The sequence below is a fragment of the Eutrema salsugineum genome, unplaced genomic scaffold, assembly GCF_000478725.1.
Source record: "Eutrema salsugineum unplaced genomic scaffold, Eutsalg1_0 scaffold_2, whole genome shotgun sequence".
In the NCBI taxonomy this organism is placed as follows: Eukaryota; Viridiplantae; Streptophyta; class Magnoliopsida; order Brassicales; family Brassicaceae; genus Eutrema; species Eutrema salsugineum.
The window spans coordinates 1,874,708-1,894,701 of NW_006256829.1; the positions used below are offsets into that span (position 1 = coordinate 1,874,708).

The 19,994-nt window shown below is 36.0% G+C and overlaps 3 protein-coding genes across 5 annotated transcripts; 2 read left to right on the forward strand and 1 right to left on the reverse strand.

Annotated features, from left to right (window-relative positions):
* Positions 1-2,445: 2,445 nt before the first annotated feature.
* Positions 2,446-3,108, forward strand: LOC18018147 (40S ribosomal protein S17-4). Its single transcript, XM_006399030.2, has one exon. It carries the CDS (start codon positions 2,535-2,537, stop codon positions 2,952-2,954), a length of 420 nt encoding a protein of 139 aa, XP_006399093.1. The 5' UTR covers positions 2,446-2,534; the 3' UTR covers positions 2,955-3,108.
* Positions 3,109-3,208: 100 nt separating this feature from the next.
* Positions 3,209-5,546, reverse strand: LOC18018148 (TLD domain-containing protein 1). Of its 2 annotated transcripts, XM_006399031.2 has the most exons (8): positions 5,419-5,546; positions 5,225-5,327; positions 5,023-5,127; positions 4,749-4,834; positions 4,328-4,569; positions 4,057-4,246; positions 3,750-3,936; positions 3,209-3,661 (listed from the first exon to the last, which is right to left on the reverse strand). In XM_006399031.2, the coding sequence occupies exons 1-8, from the start codon at positions 5,469-5,471 to the stop codon at positions 3,350-3,352; spliced, it is 1,278 nt and encodes a 425-aa protein (XP_006399094.1). In that variant the 5' UTR covers positions 5,472-5,546; the 3' UTR covers positions 3,209-3,349. The 2 variants fall into 2 exon arrangements, with proteins under 2 accessions (XP_006399094.1, XP_024012606.1); XM_024156838.1 differs by lacking the exons at positions 4,749-4,834; positions 5,023-5,127; positions 5,419-5,546 and having other exon boundaries at positions 5,225-5,295.
* A 9,786-nt stretch (positions 5,547-15,332) lies between these two features.
* LOC18018149 lies at positions 15,333-16,338 on the forward strand. 2 transcript variants are annotated; one of them, XR_002899618.1, is made up of 2 exons: positions 15,333-15,521; positions 15,603-16,029. XR_002899618.1 is itself a non-coding variant. In XM_006399032.2 (2 exons), exon 2 carries the CDS (start codon positions 15,606-15,608, stop codon positions 15,975-15,977), a length of 372 nt encoding a protein of 123 aa, XP_006399095.1. In that variant the 5' UTR covers positions 15,347-15,521; the 3' UTR covers positions 15,978-16,338. The 2 variants fall into 2 exon arrangements, 1 of the variants encoding a protein (XP_006399095.1); XM_006399032.2 differs by having other exon boundaries at positions 15,347-15,521; positions 15,606-16,338.
* The last annotated feature ends 3,656 nt before the right edge of the window (positions 16,339-19,994 follow it).

A 19,994-nucleotide genomic window follows, 5' to 3' on the forward strand; every position in this document is an offset into this window, starting at 1 on the left:
GTATGAATTTGTCTCTATTCTTTTGCTATAAGGTTATAGAGCATGATTTAACATCTTCTCATTAATTACAGTGCTTGCAATAGGCATAATATGAAATATAAATTGAATCTGAAAGGTCTCTTTTTTTGTTTGGTGGTGCAACTCTGAAAGGTCTTTCAATATCAACATTTAAATTGAGAAGGCATGAGAAGCAATATTTCTATGATAGAACATATATATATGCTCAGTAATTGAAGAATCGATCTAGTTAAGATATTATTTTAAGAATTGTGACTCGAGCAAGAAGAACAGTGATAAATTGATAATGGTCATTCCTTCTAAAATTATGTTTTAGCGACAATTCACTATAAAAATTGCTGGACTAATACAGTAAAAAAGGAAGTAAATTAGTAGTAGTACACAACTAAACACTAGTTATTTTCTTCCGCTACTTTGTTTTGTTTCTATATGGCAAATATCCAAATATAGTTCCATAGAAATGACAAAACAAAAAACTCAAATACAAGATTCCCAACAATTACTCTACAAAATATTTGAAATTCTTGCAAAAAATTCACAAGTTTCAACTGGGACAATCTTAGTGCTCTTGCAATAAATAAATATGCAAAATATACAAAATTACGGCTATACATAATGGGCGAAGTAGTTTACACCTCCCATTCAGTTTTCCTAAATTTTCTTGCTGGTACGTAAACTGTAGTCGCATATATTATTATATGAACAAATATATATGAGCAAATTGTTACACACATACACATAATGTAATACGATATATATCTTTCGACGAGAGAGAAAAAAAAAGCAGGAGGGGAATCTGCGATGTAAATCGTGGAGGGTGTCTATAATATGCAAGTTTCTTTATTTAAATGCCTCTAAACGACAACCTTTCTTTGTTATTTTTGGAAAGTGGTGCGAGAAGCTTCACTGAGCTTCGGGTAAGTTGCTATTTTCTATTCTTATTATTCCTGCTTATGACAGTTTTCTCAATTCCCTAGTAAAATAGCACACTGTCTTTTGTATCTTTGTCCACAAAACTGTTCCCCTTGAATTGTTCGTGTTTTCGTAATGAGTGATTAATTAGTTTGTAGGTAGTATACTATAATACGTACCAGATATGGACCCTATTCAAGTTGAAACCAATAGTGTTTAACGTACATTATACAAATAGGTTATAGGTACGTCGACAGGAATCGAGGTAATTAATTAGCAACATGTGTAGTATAATACGTTAAGATTCTATTTTCTTATGTCGGAGGCCCTGAGCATAAATATATTTGGAATATATATAGTAAAACTTTTATAAATTAATAATATTGGGACCTATTAAATTAAAATTATTAATTTATTAATATAAAAATTAGTCTAAAAACATAATTTAAAACTTAAAAAATATATTAATTTATCGAGTATTAATTTATAGAATTTATAATGTAGGCATTGAACCATATGGGAATATGCTCTTTAACAAAAAAAAAATTATGGGAACATGCATTGCAAAATTATCTGATGTAGCAATTATTTTCTTAGGTGAAAACAAACAAGATTTGAGTATATATTCACAGTTGAAAACATGTATTAAATAATATATTCTTATAAATATATATCTTTATATAATTATATACTTATATAAGGTATTGATATCTCCTAAGCAGGGGACCAAAGCTCTTGCTGTATTTTCTGAATTCTAAGCAAAACTGTATGGAGGAGGGAGGGGACCACACACTATCTAGCCTTTCCTGTAATCGATATATATAAATTAAACATTCATCTGCACTGTTTCACACACTAAAACTATCTCCCAACCCTACTGCAAATTTCACTGCAAAATAGAGTTTGGAGCAAGATAATCTCCAACCCTATTTCAAATCTCACTCTAAAATGGAGTAAAAAATGAAGTTACTCTATATATGAAGCAAAAAATAGAATTTCTCCATTTTGTTAGTCATAACTCCATTTTGGAGTAAAAATGAAACTTACATTGGAGTAAAATACAACTTCATTTTAGAGTTACTCTAAAATAGAGAAAAATATGAAGTCATACATTGGAGATGCTCTAAAGCTTTATGCAGCCGATTTCTTAGACTTGGACAGTTAGACGACCCAAGAAGCCAACAATATTAGTCTTCAAATTCATCTTTTATATTTTTGTGAACTTCAGATGGCAACAAATTCCAATACTTGGAGGCAGATCCAGATCATATTATTACACACACTAATAAAAATAGTGTAAAATAAAATCTAACGTAAACAGATTAAATAAATACTACTAACATCTAATATTTAGAAGGAATGGCCCATTCGCAGAATCCTCAAAACACTTAATGGGCCCATTCGCAGAATCCTCAAAAACACTTCTTTAATGGGTTCTTCGCAGATCCTTGAAACAATTGGTGGGCCACTTCCCATAAATATTCAAATACTAAATTTAAAATCCGATCTACGAAATAAAACCCTAACACACTAATTTCTGCCGAGTTCAGTAGCTGAAGTAGAGAGACCCGGGAAGTTTTGGGAACCCTAAAACACAAGCAAAGATGGGTCGCGTTCGCACGAAGACGGTGAAGAAATCGTCTCGTCAGGTGATAGAGAAGTACTACTCGCGCATGACGCTTGATTTCCACACCAACAAGAAGATTCTGGAAGAGGTCGCAATCATCCCTTCCAAGAGGCTGCGCAACAAGATCGCCGGATTCTCCACCCATCTCATGAAGAGGATCCAGAAGGGACCTGTCCGTGGAATCTCCCTGAAGCTCCAGGAGGAAGAGCGTGAGCGCCGCATGGACTTCGTCCCCGACGAATCCGCCATTAGAACCGACCACATCGCCGTCGACAAGGAGACGCTCGACATGCTTGCCTCCTTGGGAATGTCGGATATGCCAGGTGTCGTCAAGGTCGATCCCGTCTCCGCCGCTCCTGTTGCTGCCTTTGGATTTGGCCGTGGAAGGAAGTTCTAGATTATCGATCCTCGTCACTCAGATATGTGGGTTTTTTGCTAAATCGTTGTAAGCTAAACTTCAATGCTCTATAAGCTTTAATGTCACTTATTTTCTGGATAAATTTTGTTTCTGTATTTGTAATTGCCGAATTTCTTAAATTTTTATTGTTCTTGATGCTTCTTTGGAGAACTCAAATGGAATTTTTGGAATACATCCCAAAATTCGTAATTAAAAACGAATTGGCTCATGCTACTTCACGGTGGTCATCAAAATTATTTCGATGTCGTTTAACTTGAACTGGTGTAAATTATACAACTCTAATTATAATACATAAAAGTATTTGCACACACACACACACATTGTATAAGATAGAATCTCATCTCAAATCCAAAATCCTTTTTGTTTTTTGTATTTCATTCATTCGAATTGCCTGCCATGCCGACGAGTTGGAGCATGTTGCGATCTTCTTTAAACCTGTCAAGAACAGTGCCTTTCATGGCGTTTTGTTGAGTGTCTAGTTCGTTTGAGGCCTGAACGACTCCCCAGCATTCAATTACTTCTGGCTGTACTCTGCTCGTCTTAGAGAGACTCGGGCTACCAAATGTCGTGCAGGAAAACGTGTGGCCTTGATCGAAGCCTGCGGATATAAACAGACCAAAGTGATGGACTTTTCCTCCAAATCCTATGCCGTTTGGAATGTTCTCCGATGTGAAATTAGTAGCACACTGCCCATGTTTTTACATATGTTAGAATATGTATGCATCTAATCACATTCTCACATATAGCAGTAACAGAGTGTCTGTAGAGGCATACCCATTGAATGTTGGTGTTTGCTCCAGTTGGTCGGAAAATGGATGCGTTAGGGTTTAACTGGAAAAGAAAAGACTTCATGTCTCCGTAGAAATCACTGTACCTCTCCCAAGGTTGAGAGGCGTATCCTCCATAGACACAGCCTTCTTTGTCTTTGATGATTAACACCGACGCAGACATACCAGTGTGTCTGCAAGATAATTACATTAGGAATCCCAAAAAAAAAGTCCTGTCTTTGATTCTGTTTAGTCAAGTTGCAAAAGCAAGAAGGTGTAAAGGTATGTTATGGTTACAGTTGCAAAACACTCACGATGTGTGTCCGAGGAATGTGTTAAAGCTTTGACCGTGTAAGGAACTGTGATACAGCAGTCTCCACTCTGCAAGCTCGTGGTGAGGAAGAGCTCCTCCGATATGCCAAGCGTATTCCTTCTTCAACAATAGTATATTTGAATCCAAACTATCCTCATAAAGCAGATGCGGGACTTGATATCCTGGTCTCGCTATACGAGGAATAAAGAAAATGTTACCATCTTGTCAACAAGAAATGTGTTAAGACGGGAGAAAGCTAAAGAATAATAAACCTGGACCCGGGAGCATAAGCAGGCTTCCGAGAAACTTTCTGATAGTTGGAACGTGTGAGCACCAGCTTCTGAAATCCTCAAAAGACATTCCTTTATTAGAACCATCATCATCGGATTTCGAGAAAGAAGCGGCATTAAGGAGTGAATCCACCATCTCACTGTAATCACTTGATTCCACATCAGCGCTCTCAGTGGAGAACACACTCTTGAAGATCACCACAAGGACCAACTCTAAATCGGACCTGAAGACATACTAGGATGTCAAATATAGCCGAATAAGCATCTAACCTGAGACTTCCGGTTCAAATGTCTATGCGATGAGTTCTTAACTGGACAAGAGATCCAAGACAGGTAATGAAGCTTGATCACATAAAAAAAGTCAATTGAATCCACAAGATAATATGTCAAGAGCCTCGATTACCTTGTCAAGACCCCATTGCCATTCACATCCAAGGTCTCGTAAATGAACTCAGCAATCTCGTCATCTGTTCCTTTTTCGTAAGTTGCCTGAAAAGCAACAAGAGTTATGCTCAACACAGTAATCTCTGAATCGAAACCTAGAAAGAAAAAAACAAAATCCAATTGGACTCTGGATTACAGGAATTGCGATTGTAGATTCCTGATGGTGTTGAACCTCACAATCGGAGGAAAATCACAAGAAGAAACCAACACTAAACACGATAAAAGAAAAGTACCTTAGCAATTACAAGATCTTCATAAGTCATTTTACCATCTTTCCTGTGTTGAGTGACCATATCAAACATGCTTTCTCCTAAAGAACCACTCAGACCAAAATACGCCTGTGAATCGAATCCACCACACATTCGTGAAGCTAATTCAAATTATTGACCATAGAAAGAAACCCGATGAGAAATACACAGAGGAAATCGTCAAAACCTGGAAAACGGGGTAAGATACGTATAAGTCATTGCTCTGAGATTGGGAAGCGAGGGAGTCGAAGAGAGACTTGAGATCTTCGAGCTTCCTCTGAGTAAAAGCCCTGCAACAAACGAACAGAAAATTGATAAGGTTCGATTTCCAATTGAGAAAGAGATATTTGAGAGTGAAGTGAGATTGGTTCCGATGAAGACCTGGAAGCAGATGTGAAGCGATGATTTACGGAAGACGAATTCGAATTTCCCATTTCGCCGGTTTCTTTCTCTCCTTCCACCGGCAAGTTTCGCCTCTGTTCTTCAATTATTTGTTTGTTTTATTCGCTTCTTCAAATTTACAGCATCAGAACCCTACAAAATTTAATTATTCTAACTAACCCCATTATTTTTAGTCCGTTCCAAATTGATCCATCGCGAAGCAGCAAAGTAAAATATTAAAAAGTTGTGACAGTTTATAACATAAAATTTGAGCTCTGGATTCATACGAAAGTTTTTTAGGTGTTTGTTTCCTATTACAGGGGATTCAAATTCATTATTAGTTAGGGCCTAACTATATAAAGTTGCGATCCAATCATTTTTTTATTTAAGGAAATATATGAATGTAAACTCCAAAATTCTAGAAATCTATGTTAAAATAGTGCTAGAAATCTAGAACCATATATGGAAATGGACCAAATTCAATCTAGTTTTGGTTATGGATTCAGTTCTGTTTTTTTTTTTTTTTTTTTCTTAAAGAACAGACTTATAAAACCAAATCAGTCATGTATTTGTTTTGGTGAGATCATGTGAGTGCGCCTATGTCATTTACACGAATGCTATTGACTTTACAAGTCAACTATGATTTTAATGAACAAGATCTCATTATGTGATAAGATGGGCGATGAGAGACGATTAAGTAAATATTTTAAAAGTCGATTGTGAATATGCTAAAATTTCAATGGTTCAATCACTTGAACAACTAATTTGTTGAAAAGTGTATATATATACATATATATATCGAGCTAATTATATAAGTATACCTTATAAAAATATCAGAGAGAATATATACCTAAAAATTATATAAAATAGATAACAAACAAAAAAAAAACCATTCCTGATATAATTTGATACGACCACGTTTTCTTAGTTTTTATTTCATTCTTACTTACACCTACAATTGATACACGCAACAATTCAATCCTAAAATAGTTTTTAAAAGCTAATTATGGGGTTTAGCGTCACTTAATGTCAAAATTGATGTGCACATTACTTTTCTATATCATATACATTGTGTTATTTCTTTATGATAAATGATAGTTTCCGTAGATTGAATCTTGAAATATTAATGGATCTAAGTTTCACACATAACTTCAACGCAGATATTTCATTTTGATTTTTTTGGGCCGACATATCTGCGCATATTTTCGTCAATCTTTCACCAAAGCGGATGTAAAACTTATTAATTTTGCTTTGACATCTATGAATTTTCATCATTGAGGTCTGGAACAAACTAATCCACTTCTTCTGTAATAACATCCTTTTGTTATAACACATATCATATATGGACTCTTATACCGACCCATTAAGCCCATTAGGGCATTGTACTTAACCTAGATTCCCTATGTACTCTATATATACATTCCAGTGATTAATAAAGTTTCTAAGTTTTCACAACACGTTATCAGCATGATAAGACTCTCTGAGCGAAAAACCCTAATAAATCCGGTCACCACCAAAATCCTAAAAGCAAGTCGAAACTTAAAAGACGCATATCTTCCAAACCGTGAGGAACCAGAAGACGATCTACATATCAAATCGAAGCCCTCGACGAGACGAATCTACTGGTGAAAACCGTTTGTCGATCCAACGTCGGACGCGCCCTCACGCACACTTACAGTACACGACGATCAACCGAAAAAAAAAAAAAAAACCAGATCCGAGTTTTTCCTTCTTCAACCAGCAGCTTCTCCAGTTTTGGTGATCAATCCTTGGAATTTGTAGCGGCTAACTGAGGTCTATTAGCTCCCAGTTTTATTAGCCTGTCAGAAATCCAAAGGTGGAAAAGGTATCTTCTAAAACTGAAAGCCATAGAACCTGTTGTTTAAACACTTCAAAACCCTATAAAAAAAAAAAAAAATCGATCTCTAATTGATTGAAAGTGTTTGATACTCTGATGATTGATTGATAACTTGTTGATTGATTGTTTAAATTACAAGTTTATGCATGTTCAAAGGTTTTAAACTCGTTTTATAAAACCCTAATCTACAAAAACCTAACAACCGTTTTTGGCCATGTTTATGGCATAAACCTATTCGATTTTCTTCATGTTTACTAAGCTTGTTGCAGCTTATTTGATTGTTGATTCTCTTGCTTGAAACACTTGATTGAATAAACTAAGAAAATCAACCCTAAATCCTAAGCTTGATTCACGATTTTGTAATCTTCAAAATCGTAAGTCATAATGCTTAAACCCTAGTCCTTCACGTGATTTCTTTGTTGTCCTTGTGAAATTATTAAAACCATCGACCACAGATCCTATAGATCTCGAAATCACATCCAAAATATGTTTTCCAAACCGTTAAAACCCTAGATAAAACCCTAATCATATTCGGCTCCCCTAGGGTTCCTCCTAAACCGCCTAAAACCGGCTAAACCTGGTTCTCATTAACCGAAATTATATTCGGCTTTAACCGATTAAATCACAGCTATTAAACCGACATCATGTTCGGGGTAACTAAAACCATACCCTTTAAAATTTACTATTTCCGAGAAAGTTCCCTCTAATAGAAAGTTTCCTCATATAAAAACTTTCCTCATATAGAAATTTTCCCGACATAGAAACTTTTCCTCATTTAGAAAATTACCCAAATTAGAAACTTTCCAAATTTAGAAACTTTCCTAAAATAGAAATATTCTCAAAATAGAAAGTTTCATCATCAGCATTCAAAATTTTCTCAAAACAATCCCTAACAAAATCAATCTCATGTTTTAGATGTCAAACATTCAGAAATGTGAATTCGAGGCCCTTCACGTCTCCGGGGATAACTACCTCGAGTGGGCCCTAGACATGCGCTTGTTCCTTGCATCGAAAGAACTCGATGCATGTATTACCGACGGTAACACCGCATCCCGTAAGGGACAGTCTCAGGCGATATGTCACATACGCCATCATCTGGCCCCGAGCCTTAAGCAGCAATATCTCACTCTTGAGAATCCACTTGAATTGTGGCAAGCGCTGAAAAAGCGATATGACCATCAGAAAATGGTCCAGTTGCCTCAGGCAGATTTCGACTGGAAGAACCTTCGGTTCCAGGATTACAAATCCGTAGATGATTACAACAACGAACTCTTTCGTATTGTTGCCATCCGGAAACTCTGTGGCGAGAATGTGACAGATAATGATCTCCTCGAGAAAACATTATCCACATTCAGCACAGAGAATGTTGTGCTCCAACAACAATACCGTGCAATGAAACACACATTGTACGAAGACTTGTTGTCCTGTCTTCTCCTCGCTGAGAAGAATAACCAGCTGCTTATGAGGAACAGCGCTATGAGGCCCCCGGGATCGGCTCCTGTCCCAGCTTCTCGTCAAGAGTCCTACCATGTTCAACCCGATAGATCCTCAGATCACCGCCGTGGACGTGGTAATGGACGTGGTAATGGCCGAGGACATGGACGTGGAAGACGTGGACGCGGACATGGTCGTGGCAACCGACCTAACCTCAGTTATGGTCCCCGTCGTGGTCGAGGCATCACCAAGCCGACCCGCCACACCAACCCCGATCACTCTGCTTGTACCAGATGTGGGATGTTCAACCACCCAACAAAGCAATGTCGCACCCCCAAGATCCACTGCGATCTATACCAGAAGTACGGAAAAGCTCCTGCTGAAGCCAACATGACTCAGCCAGTCGATGCTGCTAACCTGGAAGGTGACGACCTCCTTGTTGATGAGAACACCACAAACGAGCAGACCGACCCCATGGACTATGAAACAGCTGATCTCCTCGATTAATTCAATCATCTGAAACTCTGATACAATTTGATTTTGTTCTTTATTTTTCATTTTGGGATTTGTTTCATTTTTTTTTTCCATTTGCCTTTATTCTCAGACACTGCTTTACTTTATGATTTATCACATTTTCTGAATTCCTCAATACTGAATTCTATCTTCTATTCATAATGAAGCACACCAGCAAATGGAAACCATAGTCGTAGATAGTGGATCCAGCCACACTATCTTAAGAAACAAAAGTTACTTCATAAACCTAACCTATCAAACCGCAAATATTAGCACCATCGCGGGTCCCTCAAACCTTATCGAAGGATATGGCCATGCCTATGTGTTGCTATCAAATGGCACACAACTTGAAATACCAGATGCTCTATATTCTCCTAGTTCGAAGAGAAATCTTCTGAGCTTCAAGGATATAAGACAGAATGGTTTCCACATAGAAACCCAAGGTCAAGGGAACAAAGAATCCCTCCTAGTCACTAAAACCGTAGACGGCCATAAACAAATCCTCGAAACCATACCCGCGCTCTCTACTAGACTTTACCATGCTAAAGTCAGTATGATTGAAGCTAATACCACTCTCAAAGCCCGGTTTACTGATTATACTATTTGGCACGACCGGCTCGGTCATCCCGGTGCAAATATGATGCGTAAACTAATTCAAAACTCTCAAGGGCATACCCTCAAAGAAAACCGAGCTTATCCTCAACACCTCATGTGCACAGCTTGTTCTCAAGGCAAATTGATCACTCGGCCTTCACCAGTTAAAATCTCTAAACAAACACTTCATTTCCTAGAAAGAATCCAGGGCGATATCTGTGGACCTATACATCCATCTTCCGGACCATTCCGGTACTTCATGGTCCTTATAGACGCATCGACCCGTTGGTCATATGTTTGTCTCTTGTCCTCTCGGAACCAAGCCTTCGCTAGGTTCTTGGCCCAAATCATCAAATTGCGGGCCCATTTCCCTGACTTCCCACTAAAGACTATCCGCCTTGACAATGCTGTTGAATTTACCTCACAAGCGTTTAATGACTACTGTATGGCCATGGGGGTAACCGTGGAATATCCTGTAGCACATGTCCATACTCAAAATGGATTGGCTGAATCATTCATTAAACGCATTCAATGGATAGCCCGACCATTACTCATGAGATCAAAGCTCCCGGCCTCAGCATGGGGATATGCAGTATTACATGCTGCTGAACTCATACGCATCCGGCCATCTAGTGAACACAAATATTCCCCATCCCAACTACTCTCGGGTCATGAGTCAGACATCTCCCATCTCAAAACATTTGGGTGTTCAGTATATGTACCCATTGCTCCACCACATCGAACCAAAATGGGACCTCAAAGAAGGATGGGAATATATGTTGGTTTTGACTCTCCCACCATCATAAGATATCTCGAGCCAACCACTGGAGATCTCTTCAAGGCCAGATATGCGGATTGCCATTTCGATGAATCGGTATATCCTTCTTTAGGTGGTGAGACAAACAAGCTGGTCAAAGATCTTTCATGGAATCAAACATCATTAAATTGGCAATATCCTCGGACTCTAGAATGTGATTCAGAGATCCAAAAGATTATTCATTATCAAAAGCTAGCTAATCAATTGCCAGATTCCTTTGCTGACCCGACCAAAGTAACCAAATCGTACATCCCAGCTTGTAATGCACCAGTACGAATAGCCGTCCCAACGGGACAGACCCAAGTTGCTACAGAGTCTGCACCACGTCTCAAACGGGGCAGACCTCTCGGTTCCAAAGATAAGAATCCCCGGAAATCAAAGAAAGGTGCAATAACCGAAACCGGGATTCCTGCAATATCAGACATAGCCGCGGCTGAGACTCAATCTAATGAACCCTCAATGGAAGTTCGGGACGCCGAATCTCCAGCTTCAGAAGATAACAATGAGATCTCCATCAATTACAATATGTCCGGAATACAATGGAATCGAAAAGAAGTCGACTTAAATGCACTCTTTGCATACAAAGTAGCACTTGATGTTGCGCTCACGCAAGAGGATCTAGAACCCACGTCAATAACACAGTGTACACATCGAACAGATTGGCTAAAATGGAAAGAAGCCATAAACGTGGAGTTAAAGAGTCTCAAACTCAGAAACGTGTTCGGTCCGATCATCCGGACCCCATCACACATCAAGCCAGTGGGCCACAAATGGGTCTTTGTGCGCAAAAGGAACGAACTCGGTGAAGTCGTTCGATACAAAGCACGGCTTGTAGCACAAGGATTCTCACAGAGACCCGGAATCGATTATGAGGAGACTTATTCTCCAGTGGTGGATGCAACAACATTCCGATTCCTCATAAGTCTGGCCATAAGAGAAAATCTTGATCTGTGGTTAATGGATGTTGTAACCGCATATCTCTATGGGCCCCTGGACAACGAAATATATATGAGACTCCCAGATGGCATTGAACTAAAAGACAAAAATGCATCTCGAGATCAATACTGCATCAGGCTGAACAAATCCTTGTATGGACTGAAACAAAGTGGGCGTATGTGGTACAACCGCCTCAACGATTACCTCATCAAAGAAGGCTACAAAAATGACCCCATCAGTCCATGCATCTTCATCAAAAAGTACTCAAACAAAGGATTTGTAATCATAGCAGTATACGTGGATGATCTAAACATCCTCGGAACATCTGGAGAGATCTCCCAAACAGTCGACTGCTTAAAAGCAGAATTCGAAATGAAAGACCTAAGCAAAACAAAGTACTGTTTGGGATTACAACTTGAGTACATCAAAGGAGGAATCCTTGTGCATCAATCGGCTTATATCGAAAAGGTACTCAAGCGATTTAATATGGACCAAGCTCACCCATTGACCAGCCCAATGGTAGTTAGAAGCTTAAGTGATGACCCTCTTGGTCCCAAAAAGGATGATGAAGAAATTCTTGGTCCTGAAAAGCCATACCTCAGTGCTGTAGGAGCGTTAATGTACCTGGCTAGTCACACTAGACCAGACATATGTTTCGCCGTGAACCTCCTCGCTCGATATAGTTCATCCCCAACTCAGAGGCACTGGAACGGTATAAAACATCTCCTAAGATACCTTCAAGGTACTCAAGAATTACAGTATAAAACATCTCCTAAAACCCGCGTTCCCGACAAAAATTACAGTATTACAACCCCAAATAACTGAACGATTACTTTATTTTACTTTCTCATTTTTTCTTTCTTTCAATAAATTATATATTTAGACGTAGTGATAGTATATTTAAGTATTCAACTACTCAGCGCTGTGATATCTATGATGCTATAGAGAAGCAATTTGTTAAGAAGATTGTTTTTTTCTTTTCTTTTTGTCACTGTGTTGAAAGATACGATCTTCATAATAGTATGATCTTTGATGCATGTGATATCAAGATGCACATTAATGGGTGCAATCAAGGATACCAGAGGAGACAAATTGATAATACTCTATTTGCTTATTTCTTTGAATTATATTTTGCAAGCTCATTTCTATTTAACCAATAAAGCAAAGTGATTGTAGTTAAATAGTTTGTACTACTACTACAGTAAGAAACGTTTCAGACTTATATATTAGGTCTTTAACAAAAAAAAAGCTTATATTAGGCTCTCTGCTCGTATTCAAAATGGGGCCCTTTATTAGTTAAATAAAATAGGTATGCCAAAAAGTTACTTACTTGAATAAAAAAATGCGCAAAGAAATGAAATTAAAGTCCAGTGAAAACGAATTAACAATAAATCAATTGATTTTTTTAAATGAAAACAAATATAGGATACATAATTGATAGGCCTCTCAGAAATCGAATTTACTAATTTTGTTTCCAACTTCTTCTAAGGTCGCCGTGGATAATTGTTAAGTCCGAACTTTTTTTTCAAAAAGTTTTGACCTCAATCTTCAGGAAAAATAAAACAAAAGTTTTTGGCCTTAAGCTTTTGCAACGTTCGCATTCCCACAACGCTGCCATTGACACGTACCAGTGTTGTGGTTGTGCTAAAACCCGCGTTCAAAATATTGAAATGATTCTGTGATGCAAATAAAGAAGACAAAAAAATCTGAAAAACTGCTTAAAATAAAATCCCGAGTAAGCAAAATAGGTCCATAATATTCACTTCAGAGTTTACATATGTAAATTAAATGGTTATATTTGTAATCTATTACATTTTTGTTATGATGTCGTATAAGGTTTAAGACTGCATGCTGCTTCACTCATCTAGGATATACAATAGTATGCATACTTAGTAACTTAGCAACTTGCTTTCTAAGGAAGAAACGAATTCGAAGCTTCTTGTCATTTACTTAAAGTCGGATCACTTCGGGTTCGGGTCAAAATAGAAGATAAGAAAATGGGACCAAAGAAAGAAAAGAGAAGTAGATTTATGAGGAACGAAGTATGCTAAGACTAAAGAAAATGGATTGGTCCCACCCAAATCCTAAACACAGATACTACTTCCCTCACACGTTCGAGAAGTGGATCCAAAAGTACATATTGATCCCTTCTAGTTTACAATGTCATGCATTTCAGTTAGAAATGTCAATATTAGGCTAATTAATGTATGATTAATTCAAATAATTAACAAGAACAAGAAATATTAGGACACCTCGTTATTGTAACACCTATATTGTTTTACATATACATAGTATGTGTTATGTAAAATTATGCAACATCTATATAAATCATAATTCAATAGTTTACTTATTTTTAAAAGTATATTCATATATCAGTATATTCATTAGTATAATTAATATACATACGTAGAGAAAAGAATAAAAATTAGATATATCTGGAAATATATAGTGTTTGCCGTTATGGCGCTTTTGCATTTGGCTGAAGCAGGCAACCAAGTTGGCACGAAGTTATTATGACGATAAGCCTAGGTTATTCTTCACCCTTGATTCTCATCAGGTTGTTTTTTTACAACCAAACAATCTTTTCATGCGATAACACGTCAACCAATTTGTTATTGGTTATTTCTGAATTTTTTTTCCAAGTTTTTTCTCTAATTATTTAATAATTTATAGGTGTAATGTTCATTGACGTGATTCATGCATGATATTTTATGATCATTGACTTAATTATTACAGTAATATACGTTATATATGGTTATCAAATCTTATTTCCCTTTAATAAACAGCCCAAGACAATAACCATCTATCATCTAGAGACTGAGAACAGTAGCACAACACATTTTAAAAGTTCATTAAAAACTTTAGAACTTCTTCAAACTATATATATATATATATATATATATAGGTTTGAGTTGTTCATAAATAGTTAAGGTTAAAACTTCAAATGACTTCCTGGATATCTAACAAGTAGACATAATTGAGAGCTTTAGATCCACCCACATAACTGGTTTTTCATAAACAACTACGAAATTTGACCACCAAACATTGGTCCCATTTGAACTGCTTCATGGGGTTTATTACTTACTCTCAACTCTCATATCATCCTCAATTTTTCATTGTCCCCAAAATTTCAACATGCAGATTTGAAATTTTATAAAATACTTATGGGTAGTTTTGGAATTGAAAAATTTATTCTTTTGTCTCCCTCTCATAAAACTTTTAATAAAACTAAGGCCAGGAGGTGGTTCATTTTATATATTTGCCTGTATTTGGGTTCTCTGTACCAATTCTGGTGTGTTGCCATTTAATTTTGTTTGCGTTTCTTTAATTTCAATTAAATTTATTTGACTGTACATTTTTTACTTGCGAAATTATGATTTTTTTTTCTTTTCAATTTTTATTGTAAACATCTAATTCAAGTTGGTTGCCATTTAATTGCTTGGTTCCATATATTAACTCCTATGAAGAAAAATAAAATAAATAATGGTAGTCTGTTGAGTATTTAATTTGATTTCTGTGTATTAGCCATTAAACACTTCTCTTGTTCTTTTCCTCCTCTATTTAATAAGCAATGAATTGGATTCCTGCAAATATCTACAGAATTTTATTGTGTATTTATGAAAAACATATTTTAAAAAACAATTACTGGTTTGAAGTTGAAAAGTAATTAAAATTCGATACTCTTGAGGCAAAATTAAAGCAATTAACCATCTGATATCATCTAGTATACTTCAATTCAATCTTTATGATTCTCTCTCTCTCTCTTACTCATAATTAAACCAAGCCTTAATGAAAAATCTATCTCTCTCCCTTTAGTTTTCTCTCTGTGTTCTTTCTTGTATATAAAGACCTAAGCTTGAAGCAATCCAACCACCAGTTAGTCTTTGTGATTGAAGTACGAAAAGTCTTTGAGATCACAAGAAACCCTCCTCCTCGTCCGCACGTTTCGAGGTATTTTTTTTTCTCTGACCAAACTCACTTTCACTTAATCTCTTCTTGTCTGAACCAGTTCTAATCCAATTCAACGTACAGAAGATGAGTCGAAGAAGTCCAAAGCTTGAGCTGAAGCTGAATCTTTCGCCGCCTACGTCAAGCCAGAGGAGGATGGTTCGATCTCCAAGCCGCTCTGCAACGACGTCGCCGATCTCACCGCCAAGCTCGTGCGTCTCTTCGGAGATGAACCAGGACGAGCCATCTGTGAGATACTCGACAAGTCCAGAGACAACCTCGATGGTTCTTGTCGGATGTCCTCGTTGTCTCATGTACGTTATGCTCTCAGAAGACGACCCTAAATGCCCTAAATGCAAAAGCACCGTTCTTCTTGATTTCCTCCATGAAAACGCCTCAAACGCCAACGCAAACGCCCCAGCCGCTGCTTCCACTGGTCGCAAGACTCGTAGGAACTGAAGGACCAGTAAAACAAAAAAAAAATCCGAAAATCCTCTCTCTCTCTCTTTTTTATGTCAAGTTTTCTATTTATTTATTTTTCCCTTTTTCTGCGAATGTAGCTGTTGGTTATGAGAGTAGTGCTAATCACGCTCCACTTTTAAAAACCCGGAGAAGAAATGTAGGAGATGAAATTAGGGTTTCCCTACTCATAAATTTTCAACTTTATAAAGGGTGGAGCGCGAATAGCACTAACTTTTCTTTTTCTTTTTATTTTCTTTTCTTCCTAATTAGCATTTTTCTACCATTTGGGTCCTCTAATGGAAGAAGAATTTATAAATATATGTATGTGAAAACATGTGTCATTGTCTTCGTGTTTTTACTCCCGCGTTCTTATAAATCATCTTATCCATCGAATTTCTGGTAACCCTTACTAACGGTAATACGGTATCGATGATCTAAACGTAGGCTCCGAAACTTTTGAGATACTCTGTTTTCGATACTCTGTTTCTCGGGCATGTGTAAAAGTAAGCATCTCTGATTTATTCTGATACTCTGTTTCGTGGATGTGTAAGAGTTTTAGACGTTTTGTGTGTAAGACTATGACAAAAGTAGACATTCTTAGCGTAGCGGACAGATTGCTTACACATCACGAAAAGTAAGATCAAAATTGACTTGTGAAAGATGTAGCTTGATCCTGATCCCCAGAAAAGCTCAAGAGAAAACTATTTTAGATTCCTTGTACTTGTTGAAAAAGCAGTTCGGAAGAGAGAATGAAAGAATGGTAAAATCAAATGGTTAGAGATCAGACAAGAACTTGGTATTGGTCCCACATGGGTTACTTTGACCCCACAAACTCATACACACAAACCCGAAATTCCTCTGTTTTTTTAATTACTTTTATATATATATATATATATATATATTTTTTTTTTTATATAATTTTCATGTTAACTCGAGATAGATCTCTGCTCATTCAAAAAGTCTCCAGACTTTGTAGCCTAATCATAGGCCTAAAAACTGATTTTTTTCCTTTCCTGCAAAAGAATCCATAACAAGATTTCGTCCTGAGCATTGGGTTGATTAAAGGCAAGAGCAGACAAATCTGGAACACGAGTTTGCAAATGGCAAAAAAAAAAGAAAGAAAAACAAAAAAAAATATATCAGAGAAACAAGTGATAATTATATAATCTTTTTGTTTGTGTAATAGCTACACGTAGTTGAATAAACTGCTTCTAAGCGAAATAGACAAATGGTACTATGATTCTAAAATCTATATTAAAAAAAAAAAAAAGATAATTCTGCCGACGAAGAAGTACAAAAAAAGTGAAAAGATGAAAACTGGTTAAAATCGAAGAGGAAAGTAGTTCAGAGCATTTAAATTAAAATAAATAAAAAACAGAGGAGGGTGCTACGATTTATATATATATTTTTGATAACAGCTGTTCAAAATGTTAAGATTTAGAGATCATTAAAACCAAAATATAAATGCAATAGTAATTGAGACAGTTGAGAATTGTAATGAGCGTTACGTCAGATTATAAATACGAATTTAATTCCACCTTCATTGCTCTCTTCTCGCTCACCTCTTCAAAGAAAGAAAGAAAGAAATAATTATTATTATCATGATCATGATGATGCTACGAATTTTATTTTTGTTTCTCTCTTGTTATTTTCTTTATTTTTTCTTCGTCATTACACTACTTGCCATGTCTTTTAAAGAACTCCATTTCTCTTCTTATCATTCACTAAATGCCACCTTTCTGTTGCCGCTTTCCAATTTTAGCAATCTCATCTTTCAAAGCTCCATGTTCCCTTATTCAATTCCTGCTTCCTACCTCTCCTTTTCTCTCAATTATGCGGATCCTTTGATTAACATTCTACTTCCATAGAGTTTATAATTTATAACCCCACATAGAACCAAACTAGTTAGATGCTATTAACTTCATTTAGGTTATTAGAATTGACATAAACCAAAGTGTGGAGATTTCTTTGTTCCTTTACGTGTAACATTTCTAAAGAGAGTTGTTAGGAGAGCTCTGCCGTTGAGGAAGAAATTATTCGTAAAATCAACCTGTTAATTATAACAATATTAAAAAAAAAATCTATGGGTCTGCCAGAAAAAAAGTTGTTAGACAGCGGTTACGTTTAAATTACCCCTTAAATGTATGATTCCTGTAAAAAAGTGAGGAAACAAAAAATTCCTTTGCCCCACCACAAAAAGTAAAATTTCTCTATTTTTTTCGCCATCAAAATTTATTTACGGTTCACTTGAAAACTTTCCTCGATTAATAAGAAGAGGGAATTAGAGAATTGATATGTGAACGGTTCTCGTTAAAACTACTAGTTCCATGTAGTCTACGTTAATAGGTCATCTAATCATATTATCATGTCGTATATTACAGAAGTGTATGTGAATTTCATGATGACGAGGAGACATGTGAGTGATGAAATAGAGACAGAGTGAAACAGTAGATTTGGTGTGGGCCCATTCGCAAACAAGAGGCCCACCAAAGATATTTGAGGACCAAGAGGTATTTTGGTCAACAAATTTCACGACGCAAAGCTATTAGAAACGTACTTATTCTCGCATGCAATTGCACGTTCACAAACACAAAGAAAACATGCAAAATCCATCCCTACTTTTGAAATTGACAAATATGTCTTGTGAATATATTTAGCTTAACCAGTTATAGGCTCTCCGACTCTCGAGAGATATATAATAAAGATACATATATAATCTACTTATTAACTAGTGTATTATTTGGATATGTATCTTTCCATTGTCAGTCCACTTAAGTCCACGAACGATATAGCCTTATAGTCCACACCACTCGATGTCCACGAATGTTATATATATAGAGAAGTATCATAAAATAAAATAGCATATTTCCAAAATTAGCACACTAAATTAAAAACTCCCAAAAGTAACATAAATTATTGTGTAACAACATGTTTCTTTTAGATAATTTTTTAAAATAATACATTATGTTTAGATCTCTGTTTTTTTTTTATTAATATTATGATTAGATTTTCCTTTTTCAATTTAGGGTTTAGATTTTTCATTCAGAAAAAAGAGTTTTAATCATTTTGATGTTAAACTTGTGCCAGTATAATTGGAAATTTGAACTAATGGCCGGATATTTAAAATGTGTCCTTTCAGAAAATTGCATATTTATATATTATAGGCTATAGCCTATTAGGACTAGTCACAGACGTATATGTATATCTAACAAATAATGAGGTATTAGGATCCACTTTTCTTTTTTGGCCAAAGTATTAGGATCCACTTAGCGCCGATATTAAACGTATTATTCATGGAGTTTATATTCACTTTTAGTGGTAAAACATGCAGAACGTTAACGTACGTTTTATACTATATTCATGAGAGCTCCGGATGTTGCCCAATGACTAAGCCTTTAGCTATCAGGTATTGTTCTAAAAGATGATCCTTAACATCTTCGCCACTAGCATCACACAAAAAATAAAAATAAATCCCCCCTTAAAAAATTTGACCAAGCTTTAAAGAGGGATGTATGTCATACTTTTAATTTCGATATTTTTTTGTAATTAGTTATTTAGTTATTGCTATAAATGCATTTAAACTTGAGTAGTTGAAATCTTATGTGGCTGTTCTTTATTGTGAGTCCAGTACACATTTAAGCTTCAATACTTTTCTTTGTATCTTCTCTATATACTTTCTTAAGTTTCACTGCCATCTTTCATATCAATTTACATGGGGAGAAATGCTGTCAGAAATTAAACTTGAATTGTTGATATTAATTTCTTGTATTATAATTAAATCATGAAAATGGATGAACTGAATTAATGATGAATATAATTATATATATTCTGTAAGTTAGTTAACCTCACATGTTGCAGATAAAATACTAAATGTAGATGTCCTCGTTTTCGGCTCGCATAGATTATGAACTGCAAATGAAAAAAATAAATAAACAAACAACCTTATGATTAACAATTCTAACTTATGCTAAGAGTTTGCACCAAAAAATAAAATAAACGAATACGCTAAGTGTT

Bases quoted from the DNA above. Each gene is read 5' to 3' on its own strand.
- LOC18018147 (XM_006399030.2), top strand. From the start codon at position 2,535: ATGGGTCGCGTTCGCACGAAGACGGTGAAGAAATCGTCTCGTCAGGTG.
- LOC18018148 (XM_006399031.2), bottom strand. From the start codon at position 5,471: ATGGGAAATTCGAATTCGTCTTCCGTAAATCATCGCTTCACATCTGCT. The intron at 4,835-5,022 runs GTACTTTTCTTT...GTTGCTTTTCAG, and splicing joins AAGATCTTGTAATTGCTAAG to GCAACTTACGAAAAAGGAAC. The intron at 4,570-4,748 runs GTAATCGAGGCT...GTATGTCTTCAG, and splicing joins GGCAATGGGGTCTTGACAAG to GTCCGATTTAGAGTTGGTCC.
- LOC18018149 (XM_006399032.2), top strand. From the start codon at position 15,606: ATGAGTCGAAGAAGTCCAAAGCTTGAGCTGAAGCTGAATCTTTCGCCG.